The sequence below is a fragment of the Cynara cardunculus genome (assembly GCF_001531365.2).
Source record: "Cynara cardunculus var. scolymus isolate 2C chromosome LG 6, CcrdV1, whole genome shotgun sequence".
Classification (NCBI taxonomy): Eukaryota; Viridiplantae; Streptophyta; class Magnoliopsida; order Asterales; family Asteraceae; genus Cynara; species Cynara cardunculus.
Window position 1 is genome coordinate 9577623 of NC_037533.1, and position 13561 is coordinate 9591183.

Consider the following 13561-nt stretch of genomic DNA (forward strand, 5'->3'; position numbering starts at 1 on the left):
TGTAACACCCCAAAGCCCAAAGCAACGAACTAGCCCAATAACTTCGAATTCAACTTAAAACCATGGTGAAAGTTATTGGTAGTCCACTACTTGAGACTTATAATGAGCTAACAATTCTCACATTCTATCAATGTGGAACGAGTTGTTACACCTGGCTATAGGCCAAGGGGCTACAGACCAAGGGCAGCAAACAGCCCAAGGGCATCACTTTCTGAAGCCCATTTATACATATGTAGGTTCATTTTGGGCATAGAAAAAATTACCGTTAGTAATYTGTATATAGCCCAAGGGACAAAGGGCGTCGACCAGACAAACTTGCTCTGTCAACTGTTGCTCATCTCTCTCGGCCTAGTTTCAAGAATGAACAAACTCTCGAGTCCCCGACCTCTCTCTCTGTTGTTTCTGACTTTCTGTTTATGAGGTATGAGACCTATTGCTCTCAACATCTCGCTCTCGACCTTGTTTCTGGAACTGGTTGTGAGGTTGTCTCGTAGTTGGGTCTTGATGGCTCCTCCTCATTTATGGAATCTGGAACTGAAACTCCAGAACTCGGTCTCTGCCTTTGTCTCTCATCTCTGTTTAGTTTGGTGAAATTCTAAAATTTGATTTCTAATGTTTTATGTTTAGTGTTTACTGTATAGTTTAGTCTGTTTAGATTAGGGTTATTTTATTATTTACTTATTTTGTTTTATGTTTACTGTTTACTTAATTTAGATTTGGTAAATTTAGGTTAGAGATATTTAATTTATGTTGTTTAGTTTAGGTTTTACCCAAATTCTTGTTTTATCATTTATGTTTACTGTTTAGTTTAGTTTAGATTAGGGTTAGAAAAGACAAGAAAAAATTGATCAATCTTTGCAAATATCTCTAAATAAGTTTATTGTTAGAYAACTAAGTTGTTGAAGTCATATATACGGTATACCATGAGTCAAGAAATATTTAATGAGTTGACAAATTTTGAGTATTGAGAGTAAGTTTTTAGCTAATATTAGCTATGATAAAGTTATTGATATTTTTGTTTTAGGAAACACAAGCAAACATTGTTTTAGATGATGTATTTTATATTTTGTTATACGGGGTTTTGGTTCATATCCCCATGGCATCATTTTTGTTATACTTAATAAAAATCAGCGTGAAGATGATCTTGACCAGGTTCCAAATCTCTTCAAATAGTTTATTTTAGTTTTTATATACACATATTAGGGGCATTTTTTTGGCTTTTCATCATTGGGCATTCGAAATCTTAAGACCAGCCCTGACCAATCGTGGGATAGTGAGTTTTGTCCTATCCCATCTAGTCCGATCATATATACCAAACACAACATTTATGAGCTTTCACAAATTGAGGGTATTATCAAATTCAAGATAATATAGGGGCCTAAATATAACATTATCTGAAAGCAAATTATTTTAAAAGGAAGGCTAATAGCACTCCTACGTTTTGCTAATGCACCCCTATCCCCTTTTAAAAACCTGCTGATTACGCCCATTTAACTCCGACAAAAGCAGAAGTAATCATCTCCTCGATTTTTATTCACTGTTGTTCTTCTTGGACATTGCCAAAGATTCAGTTTCCAGTCCCTTGATCTCGGAAACCGATTCGATTTCGAACACATTCATCGATTGATCCGTGACACATAGAGCCTTGGAGGGAAAGAAAGATAGAATTTAGACAGAAATCGAGAGAGGAAGTGGTTTATATATGGACAGAAAAAGAAAGATGATGGAATGGAGACGAAGTTGAAGAATACGAAGAATAAAAGGTGGGTAGATGGCAAGGGCAGAGCTTAATTATAATTATTCGAATAATGGAAGAGCAGGAACTCCCAAATGGTGTTCTTATAAGAGAATTACTGTTATCATATGTTCAATCAACATTGCTGTTGCTCTCTACGTTTTCCACAATCTGTATACTTCCCTTTACTCGTACCCATATCAAGATTCACACAACGGTAATTACTAAAACCCTTTTTTAGTCTCAATCTACTTTCCTTTCCATCTTGGCGTTTTGTTCTTTGTAAAACCCAGTTGTTAATTTGGTTTCGTTGGTTGTTTGATGATTGTTTCCTTTTTTACTGATTAATCAAGTTGTAACGTTTGCTGGTTTTTCGTTTCTGTTTTTATGGGTGTTTTGTTTGTTCATCTGTGATTCAATAGTGGCTTTTGAGAAAAACCCAAAACCCAATTGTGATTTTTGCCCTTTTTTCCAAAATTGACGAGTGCGTTGCTTGTACAGATAGAATTGTAAATACATTTTGCTTTTCATATTTTGATGGATGTCTTTTTCTCATATTTGCTTTATCTGAGGGTTTTGTGGAAACCCCAATTTGATTTTTTCAAATTGATTAGTATCATAATTGTGAAGTTTTCTTTTCGAATCCTCTTTATGCGCAGCTGAATTGCCAATTGGTTTTGAGAAAAAATTGTTTGTGCTATTGGTTGAATTTGATGTATGCTTTTTTGTAGCTGTTAGTTACACCCCAGATCAGATAAGAAATATGGAAGAATCGGTGCGAATACGAACGGAATCTGAACCTGTAAAGCTCATTGAAATGGTAAGATTCACACTTCATTTTGATTGTTGAATTGCTAGTGATTTATCATTTGATCAAAGAACTAGACTAATCGGGTTTTCCGAATCTTGTTTATATTCTTGGTAAAAGGTTAAAAAGATCAAGAAACATTTTAATAGAGAACCCGTGGTTGGATTACCTCATCCATTGAAGCAGAAGCTAAGTGACGAGCTCCGTGAAGTGTTGAGAGTCTTGAATGCCAGTGCTAACACAACTTTACAGCATGGTGGGTTTTATCTTTAGTAATTTCTTTTCGTTGCCGTGTTTGCAAGTCACATCATGTGCAAGTTATGCTTTAGATCTTGCTTGTTCCTTGAAGTTTTCTAGAAACTAATATTTTATTGGCATCATTTTGAATCCTGACTTAGAGAATGATCATAATATATTTGCTTAGAAAATGTATACATTTTTCATTGGGATCGTTCACCTAACATTGCTTATTAGAGAAATTGGTGGGGACCGTGGATTAATGCTTACTAGATTTATCTACTTCTTCAAACATACATATGCTCCAAATATAAACTGACTTTTTTCTAAACATATACATCGAGTATGGACATTTTTGCACATTTATTCTGTCAATATATTCCTTACTTTTCAAGTCTGTATCGTGTTCTCCATGATGCACTAATCAGAAAGACACTTTCAACTAAAAAGGCGATTGAGAATCTCAACCTAAAGAAAAATGCAGCATTCCTAGCGGCTTCACCCTTGTTAAATGCTAAAGAGCATACTGAACACTCACCCTTTCTCGCCAACAAGCTTAGCTCCTAGTCCACGCCCCAAGATGTAGTAGTAAATAAGGATTTGTGCGGAAAATAGATCGGGGTACTCCAAAGTAGCAGTGAGGCATTGAGCCCCACAGCTCCGTGGGATGCTGAGTGGTGTCCTCCCCTCCCTAATTCCTAAAACATATTTACTAAGCGGGACACCCCAAAACTCTTTCTTATCAAAACCCCTTCCCCTTGTGCAACCTTATCATGCTGTTTTCATTATGCATTACCATAACAAAAAGAGAAAATCATTAAAAAAAAGAGATTGTACTTGTGACTAGGAATGAACCTTTCTCGGTTTTCCCATCAATAGATATGCCTGAAGTACCGAAACTCTCTCCTTTAAATGAAAAGCGGCAAGCTGAACGTGAATTGAAGAAGAGAGCCTCTATGAGAGATTCAAGCAAGTCAACCATGAGGTGAATCGATAAACTGTAAAGCATTTTCTTGAATCACACCAATCGAAGACCCCACAACCCTTGAGGATCACTCTATGAATAGGTAAATTAACTGTGACCTCCCTCATGGGGGGGGGGGTTAAATCTTGGCAGCCCACCCCCCCTCCCCCCACAAAAAAAAATCGAGGGAGGACAAATAAGCCAACGTTAATAGCAGGTCTAATTCCACGATAAAAGAGCTCAGACTCCCCTTTTCTGATCATCTTATCTGCAAAATGAGACTTCCTCAATCATACGGCTCCGTCCCAAGCTTCCATCATCGGCCTTGTCATTAGATCACTATATGCATGTATTTTCAGCCTGGGCTCTATAATCTTTTGCTTTCTCATATGAATTCTTTGAGCTCCATCTTCGGCCTTTTCATCAGATCACTAAGAACGAAATCGTTCTTACCACAATTTCATAATATGTCTGTCATTACGTGGGATTATCTCCTTCAAGGTAGTCCTTGTTGATTCACACGGGATTCCACTTGCCCTCATAGAAGCTGGGGATGAGAATCAAGTTCAGAACCTGATCTAAGGCATTCTCGCAATGGCTTTCATATCTTGGTAAATAAGAGATCGATCCCGTAGTTCAATCCTGGGAAGGGTCAAAAAGTGTATCCACCCGGTCCGGGGAAGGTGTGTAGCATTTAACCAACCCGACAACCTATGCCTTGACCTGCATCGAATGTCGGGCTATTCATTGAACGTAAAAGTACGGAGACAGAGTTTCCCCCAATCTGAGATGTTAGCGAGATTAGCTACACGCCACTTAACCTAAAGAAAGGTTGATAGGAGAACTTCACTTAGGAGTTGTTTGGCGGTTGCTGAATGGTTTGGTGCAGAATGATTAAGAGGCTATCATGATATAGTGCAAAATGAAATATAATTGTTCGGTAATTGTTTACAATGGAATTAGGGTGCTGAATAGTTAAGGGAGACCCAGGATACAAAATCATTCAGATGGTTTTAGAACCATTAAGAGACAGACTTTTCTTTTGCCAAACAAGATTCACATCTTAACGATTTAGAGACTACCTCTTAATTGAACTATTAAGAGGTAAACAAACAGCACCTTACTTCAAGAATAAATCATTTTCTTAATAGATCTCGTCTTGTTCTCACTCTTCTTTTTTTTTTATTAAAAAATAATCCAGATATCTCAGATAAACTACACTAGAGGGAACTGCCAAGTACAAATGATGCCTAGCTCTGAAGGCAGTCATKTAGGATTAAAGGACTGCTACCATAACTGCTAAGAAAGGGAAGAAGGAAAGCAGATCAAGACAAGTCGATAGACAAAGCAAACAACCCTAACCTCTATGGCGATTACTACATTCCAATTCCATCCGGTATGGAGCCACCTTCTTCACCTGGCATACCCGCTTCCTTGCGTGCAAGGGAGCTTTGGAGCATGCAAAATCAAGAGGAGTCCCTTTGCCCTAGCGAACGACAAGAGAAGATATCAAGATGACTACCAAAAATACAGCTGTGTTTCTTCTTATTACTTACAAATATCAAAAGCTTGATTTCCATGGCCAAAGACCTCTTGTCAATAGATGTGCGAATTAAAAGATGGGCATTGATTGTGGAATAACGTTTATATATAGGGTCAGGTTCAGGGGAAAACCACAAAATTGAAAAACTGAGGAACACTCTAAGCAATTTGTCTGATATGACATGTGCATAACATGACGTGCATAAAAACCAAGAAAGATCTTCAATTAGCTGTATGCACATGTGCACACCGTCCAGATAAATGGTTACCAGGGTGTTCCTCATTTTTTCATTTTTCTGGGGTTTTCCCTGAACCTCCGTCTATATATATAGGCGAAGGATCGTGTGAGAAAAAGAGTTAAAGTGAGAAGCGTAAGAAGAGATCTGAACCCTTGATCGCTTTTAATCTCATGCCGACCCATGAATTGCGCGTTAGAAGGGAATTGATCCGGTGCACCTCATTTATGTTGACATTCAATTAGGATCGATCGAAGGGTGGAGATCTCTTCTTACGCTTCTCACCGGAACCCAACCTTGTATATATAATTTAGGAACTTTTAAAAAATTTAGGAACCTAGGAACTTCCTATTTTGTGAGTATGCATGATGAATATTATTCATCATGAATATTTTATCACGTTATTTCATCATGAATACTCACATAAAAGGTGGTTCTTGGTTTCCTAAAATATTTAAGGTTCCTAAATAAGCCTCCCCCTTCTCTCTATATATGTATGTATATATTTTTGACAAAATGGAGGTTCAATATAGATTGAACTTCCATATAAAGGGCCAAACACTTCTATTTGGATGTTGGGAGCTATGTGTCACTTGTTTTTGTGGTTGGTAACATAGATGTTTAATAGATCGACATAAAAAAGAGGAGTTCCATATCAATATATGCGGACATATGATGTTGATTTTGATTTGGGAAATGATTCCATGTGTGCCACGACTCCTACCATGGGCAATTGTGCATGTAAGCACCAAGTATTATCATATAATGTATGATGAGAGATCTGTTACTGTGTTTACAACCTTTATATATTTGTCAAATTTTTTTAGAGCTCAATAGGATGTCAAATCTCAATACTGATTCCAATCTTGTCGGAGCTCAAGAAAGAAGTACCATCTATTGTTCATCCCTCAAGCACTGCCATTAGTTTAAGGTTTAAAAGAATGATAATTGGCCTATTTAGTTTTACTTTTTTTTAAATTTATTATTTTTTAACTGATATGAAGTAAGGTTTAGGGAGGGTAGGATGTAAGAAGACCTTGCAACCACTCTACTCTATAGAGCAGAGGTCAAGTCTGCGTACATATTACCTTCTAGGCTAGTTTGGTTTGGTTGCGGTATCCCCTACCTAATAAGCATTATGATTATAAAGGATGTACATGTTATGAGCTCCAAAATTCAGGAGTTTGCTTTTTATTAGGGCAACTTATAAGCTTTAATCCCCAGCCGTTGTAGGTGTTTAAGAGCCTGTAGACTCGTTAGTTAATGAACCACTTAATAGTTCAATGACTCATTCAGTCATGCATCTTTAAGCTTAGGACTTTCTGGTTCTTCATGTAAGTGGGTCATAGAGATTTTGCTTCACCTCTTAATGAATCATATGACAATGTAAGTTTGACCCATTAAGTGCAACTATGATTTACTTTTTGGATGAAAAGCGTCACTTTCTTCTTAAAACTACACTCATCTTTTCCGGTTTCTTATAGCTTTTTCACTGTCATATTTGGCTACAGACTAAATTGGATTCTGCAAAAAGATTGTTTCTGTGCTAATCCAATATATATTTGGCCGGGCTAAGAGTAATAAAGCATGCTTTTATGTTACTAAACTGTACCTCGTTTTACTTTTACATGCTATCGCAATAGCCATTTTTCGTTTTGGGTGATGTTTGGCAAATTAACCAATAAGCTTGTTGTTAGCCGATAAATTAGTCACGTTTGGTAAAAACTAGATGATAAACTAAATGACTATGTAAAATGGCTTAAAAGGACATGTTGAAAAACTATTGGAAAAATATTAGGGGCATAATTGGAAAAATTGGAAAAAAGCCACTGGAGCTTACTAAACGTGTTTAAAAAAGCTAGCTTATAAGCTTGTTTATGGCTTACCTAACTGGGTTTTCTCAGTAAGCTCAAAAAATCTCCTAGCTTATGGTTGCAATACATGGCCTTAGTACACTTTTCTAGTCACAACTCACTACTCGTGATCCTGCTGACTCACAACTAATCCATTTAAAATCTTGGTAGCATGAACGAACAGTTAACATTTCAATTCAAAGCGATATTCCTTTTTCTTTGCTACTATCTTATTGAAACTTTGTGATGCACAGAAGCAATTCAAGGCTGGAGGATGCAAAAGTTAAAGGAAGCCAAAAGATTAAGACGTAGGAAGACTTCAAATTCTACTATCCAGCCAGAAGAAGCAGGTCTTTCAATCTTTAATGATAAGCATATTGTAAGAAAGATTACATAAGTTGTTTTATACAAAAAGGGTATGTTTTTGTAGGAATACTTGCAAAAGCATTGGAGTCTAATTGGTCCGACCTATTAGATGAACTTGGCCTCTGGATACCGGTTAATGTTATCAACAATGAACATAATGACAAACCTGAGGGAGAAGATGATTTTGGTATTTAGACCTTTTCTTTTGCTTACTTCGCTTCTTTGCTGAAAGAGCAAAATGCAACAAAATCTGGTTTAGTTCCTATTTACTCTAACGAATAATTTTTTTTTCTCAATTGATGTAATGAAGTTTCATTTCTTTTTTTTATTTTGTGCCCATTTTGACCTATTGATCTTGTGGCATCTGAAGACGTGGATACCCTTTTACGTAAGGTTTACGACGAAGTTGACATACATGCCATCAAATGTTACCTAATTAATGGGTTACCAGTCAAAATGGGGAAAATGGGAAATTTTGGAACTTTGTTTCCTTAAATAAATTTTCTTGACACTTCTTGCATTGATTGAGAAGACAAATTCTTTGTTACACCAAATAGGAACTAAGGCAAACTTCTTTGTATTTTGAAAACCATTTAGTTATGACGAATGAAACATACCCATTTCCAGATGATAAGATCCTAGCTGGCAGGCGTCTGCCGCCTGAATGCAATGTGGAACATCATACCGACTACGGCGGCCAAGCTGTGAAATGGGGGCTTACCCATCATAAAGAAAGTGCATATGAATGTTGTCAAGCTTGTTTAGATCATGCTAGAAATGCTAAACCAGATGAAATCAAATGTAATATATGGGTTTACTGCCCGCTTGAGGAAGGATGCCATTCCCCGGATATATACCAACACAAACTTCAGGAATGCTGGCTAAAATATGTAAGTTCTTCGTTTGTTTTCGCCCTTTTTTATTTTATCTATCTAACATGTCTGTTAATTTACAATCCATGATTTCTTATCTTGTGGTCGTTATGTTTTGATACTTTGGAACTCTTAAGAGCTATCTCTAACAGTTTCTCCATAATTTTTCCGAAATGGAGAAAATTTCCAAAAAAGAATTACGTCCAACTCCAATAGTTTCTTCATTTTGGAGATTCTAATATTAATTATACTAATAAACTATTCAATACCTTTCTCTAAAATGGAGAATTTTTGGGGGATATGTTGTACCAAAAAACCAAGACAAAAACCCCATTTTGGAGAATCCATAAGTGTATCAATGATGATAAAAGTTCCACTTATGAAGGGTTTATAAGAATTTAGCTGGGGACAGCTGTTTAATCCTTTGGGTAGAGGGCAGGTCTGTATATATCTCACCTCTCCTAGACGCTGCTTTCCAATGGGAGATATTTGGTTTGGTTAATTTGATTTGTTTTGATTTCTTATCTTTTGATGTGCAGGCTGAAACGCCTAAAGTAACCTTTAAAGACATGTATTCGGAGAATTACAGAAGTCGTCATCCAAATGCACCGATGTTTGTTCCTTGGGTGTCGGGTGTTATAAGTTCTTGAGGCAATTGGACAAAAGAAGACTAAAGGCTCATGTCTGTATCTTTACACATGCAATTTTGTTAGTTGCATATTGTTGAACTTCATTTGTTGGTTTAGGGTTTTGGTGTTAGGTTGGAGCCAAAAGGAAGGCTTACACACATTGGTGGGCAATGCAAAAAGCTTTTGCTCAGTTAATGTATTTTTATAGTCAAATTGGGGATATTATTTCTTGAAATTGGTTTATGGGACATTCTTAAGGTTGTTACGTGGGTTATTATAAGAACCTCTATCGCGATCACAGATTCATGTCTTGTCACAGGTTCTAAGAATCTAGAAGCTTGAATAAGAGCACATGCTCTTGTCTTGATTCTTGTATATTTATCGTTTTTATACGAGTTTATTGTATTTTGTTCTAGCAAGCCTATAAAACATATTTCATAAAATACATAAACATGTTTTGTCGAGTTGATGCTCTATGTGATTAGAAAAATACGGAAAGGTTCTTATTAATGCCTCGTTACCACTCAATGTGTGTTCCCGGTTAATTTCAATATTTATTTACATAGTGTGATATTCACACTAGATAAATCATATTAATAACATGGGAAATTAAGAACGATTGTTTGAATTAAGAAGATTTTTTCTTTTTTGGAAATAAACCGACCGTAAGAATATGGAATTGGAACCATCAACCATATCTTCACATGCTTGAGTGAATGCATCCATGATTGGGTAGAACTGCTATGACTTGTGAATCAGCCAACCGAGAAGGCTACTTGGATCATATTATGCTATCATATTATAATAAGTTGTGAAATCTAATGTTATGTCGGTTAATTTTCAGTTTAAGGTTTCAAATGTATTAGTATTTAGTCAGAATCCACTAGAATGGTTTAGTTTTAGATTTTGGATTAGTATTTCAAAGTATGCATTCAAATATTTCAGTCTGCTATGATTGGTTTAGTTATAGATCGTTTATGTTATTATATAGTGCTAATGTTTAATATAGAGTAGTGTGTAGCACGATCCTACCAACAAAGAAAACATCTTTCAAGAAGGCTTTAGCCCAATATTTATGTTGATAAATATCTTTGTCGTCCAACTATCACCTTCGAGGTTATACTTAACCGCATATGCAAATCACTATAGCGACTTGTATGTGGTTGAAAAGGTTCTAACTCATGTTTCTTCATATGCCATGCGTATTGACTATGCTGAGTATGTCGAAACACTTTACTGATTGTTTTACCTGCAACATTATCCTAGTCAATAATTATTGTAGATGGATACTTGTCAAACATGCACTTTTTGTTTCGTAAAAAGAAACCATGAGAAAACTACATAGAAAATAATTTGTTCTCGTTCTTATTTTAATGAACGTATTCTCAAAAGATACATTTTGGTGCTCTTGTTAATCTGATGGTGTATAAAACAAAACAAATACAAGTACAACGAAAAAAGTCAAATAAACTTAACATATCTTATTTGAAAGTAAGGGATCAGACAAAAACAATAAAAAAAAAAATAAATAAACTAACAAACAGGTAAATATAAGTTTTTAAGCCATTAGTTGTACACATTAATACAAAACTTGTATTTTAATCTGTCTGCAGCCGTCCTAATAAAATAATTATAACGAATTAACTTTTTAAAACTTTTGACTACAAATCTCATAGAAATATTATAATAAGATGTATGAGAATCAAAACAAGATGTATATAGAAATGTGGATACTTGTTTTGGGGAGTACTTATTAATTATGATTTTTGAAAAATTACTAAACAAAACAAGATGTAAATAAAATATAAACATTGAGATTTGACATATAAATAAAACATAAAATAGTTTATATTACATTTTCATTTATTCTAAAATAACATTATTTGTGGTACAATTAACACATACAAGCCGCATGTACTTCGGTATTCAATCTGAATACGAGGTAGCCCATGAAGCAACATACGGATAACTATGGAAAAAATGTGCTATAACAGTAGAAAACGAGTATCATTCTGCCAAATTTAATTTCACATAATGGTTACCATATGACGTACCCAATAATTCTAAATACTAATATGAAAAATGACATGAATACTATCATCGTGATTTTATCATAAAATTATCATTTAACCGTATTTTGATGATTTTAATTGCTGACAATTTGGTTTTGTATGTGTGTATTCAGAAATGGAGAAAGATGATGAGTGATCTTATCATTTCTTTTTTCTTTCTTACTTTCTGACGTTCTTCTTTGCCCCTATTTTTCCTTTTTCTATCAATGTACAACGAGTGAGACTTAAAGAATACGAGACTCTAATGGTAAGACTCGGATGTAAAGACGTATGGAGAAGAGATTGAATGTTCATATAAAAGAAGATGTGATATGGAGAAGATATGATAAATTCAAAACAATAACATCCTCTATTAAGTGAAAGTAGAGATGAGAATCTTGGAGTTTGGAGACCAACCCACATTTGTAAAGTGTAAAACAAAATGAGAGTATTTAAATCAAGAAGTAATTATGAATTATAAATTAATTAATAAAAAAAATACCTAAAGAAGGGTTTTTGAGGGTAGAAATGGAAATGAAGCAGAGGAAGAAGAAGATGATGATGATGATCAAAAGTAGTGTTGGAGGTAGTATCTATATTATATTATAAAACATTTGAYAATAACTCTTAAAAACCATTTTTTATGCATGAAGTACTGTTTATTGATGCATATTACTTAAAATTCAAGATTACAAGTGATTTTGCGTAAGTACAACTTATTAAAGCTTTTTTTTTTTTAATTCGTGTAACTAACTGYAGATAAACATAATCAAATACCGGATAAACATTTATTTTAAATATAAAAAATCTAAAATATAATTAAGGTAATCATTGAGTTTCTAACCGAATGTTTAATTATTATCTTTTATAAAAATTATATTATTAAACCAAAAATAAATTACCTTGTTATTAGACCTAATTTAAATTATAATAAAAAATTGAATTAAAGAAGTTACAGCAAAAAAACAAAAATTATTAAATAGTTAATTTAAAGCTAATACCGATTTTTTTTATGTTATTTTCAAATTTATATTTCATTCAAAAATAAAAACATTATCGTTTTCTCAAAACCACATAAAATTGTATTATATCAATAGAGACAAATAAGAAAAACTAAACATTAAAATGAAGATTTATCTCGCTGCATTGTGCGAGTTCCCTTCTAGTACATAATAATATATATAAAAAAACCGTAAAATATATATAATATAATATTTAAATAAATATAAGAATCTAATTTTATATATATATATATATATATATATATATATGTATATGAAAANTATATATATATATATATATATATGTATATGAAAACATTTATTTGAGAAATGATAAATATTTGATAAGTAAAGAAGTGATCATATTCTTTCATCTGGTCAACATTGCAGCTTTGACCRTGAAACACCGGATAACTCCTCGCATGGTAAGTAAGATTTCAGGTTTAATTTATCTTCTATCATTAAAATGATTATGGGTCCGTTTCTTGAAATCAAATTATTTTGAGTACCATGTTTTAGGCAAGAAAAGGGCTCAAATGGGTGAAAAGTGAGAAAAATCCTTGGTATATGTTTGGCTATTGTGCCTGGCGATGGTGCATGTAGCACAAGAGCATGTTAGGATTTCCCCAAGGGGAGGAGTGTTAGGATCCAAGCGCTTACCACTACGCCAAAAGCAATTGCTGGTGGAGAAGGCGCAACTTATTTTCTTATAGCGTAGCAGCCAGCGCCACGTTTCCCAACAATCCCCCCCCAACATTTGCCAACACTAACAAGATCTTTGTTATAAGTCAATGGCTGCACAGCATGCCTTTCGCATCATTATGCACTCCATGGGATTCGAACCCGTGACCTGCTCTGATACAACATGTTAAGATCCAAGCGCTTACCACTACGCCAAAAGCAATTGCTGGTGGAGAAGGCGCAACTTATTTCCTTATAGCATAGCAGTCAGCGCCACGTTTCGATTTAGAAAGATGCTGGTCAATGACCCAACAAGGGGGCTCGGTAAAATCCAAGTATAGTGCCCGCTATAATGCCATGGGCAAGATAGCATGGTAGGATCGCCAGACTTCCCCAACACCAATAAGACCCGATTTTCAGTCTCATTCTTCATTTCACCCTAACTTCTTCACTTCAACTCCGTTTTGGATGATTCCTTTTGCTGTAGATTTATATTTTGAAACTCTTCAAGATGGAAACCAAGTGGATTGAATTTTCCTTGAAGTTTTGGGGTTCCTATAAGTCAAAAGGTAACATAACCAACTAT

The 13561-nt window shown here is 34.7% G+C and overlaps 1 protein-coding gene across 2 annotated transcripts; it reads left to right on the forward strand.

Annotated features, from left to right (window-relative positions):
* Positions 1–1498: 1498 nt before the first annotated feature.
* Positions 1499–9605, forward strand: LOC112514908. 2 transcript variants are annotated; one of them, XM_025121546.1, is made up of 7 exons: positions 1499–1952; positions 2467–2555; positions 2664–2799; positions 7630–7725; positions 7806–7928; positions 8369–8631; positions 9153–9605. In XM_025121546.1, exons 1-7 carry the CDS (start codon positions 1772–1774, stop codon positions 9261–9263), a joined length of 999 nt encoding a protein of 332 aa, XP_024977314.1. In that variant the 5' UTR covers positions 1499–1771; the 3' UTR covers positions 9264–9605. The 2 variants fall into 2 exon arrangements, with proteins under 2 accessions (XP_024977314.1, XP_024977315.1); XM_025121547.1 differs by having other exon boundaries at positions 7633–7725.
* The last annotated feature ends 3956 nt before the right edge of the window (positions 9606–13561 follow it).

What these genes read in the sequence shown, in the direction of transcription:
- LOC112514908 (XM_025121546.1), top strand. Translation starts at nt 1,772, where the DNA reads ATGGCAAGGGCAGAGCTTAATTATAATTATTCGAATAATGGAAGAGCA. An exon ending in TAACACAACTTTACAGCATG is followed by an intron (nt 2,800 to 7,629) that starts GTGGGTTTTATC and finishes TGTGATGCACAG; the next exon opens with AAGCAATTCAAGGCTGGAGG. An exon ending in AGGAATGCTGGCTAAAATAT is followed by an intron (nt 8,632 to 9,152) that starts GTAAGTTCTTCG and finishes TTTGATGTGCAG; the next exon opens with GCTGAAACGCCTAAAGTAAC.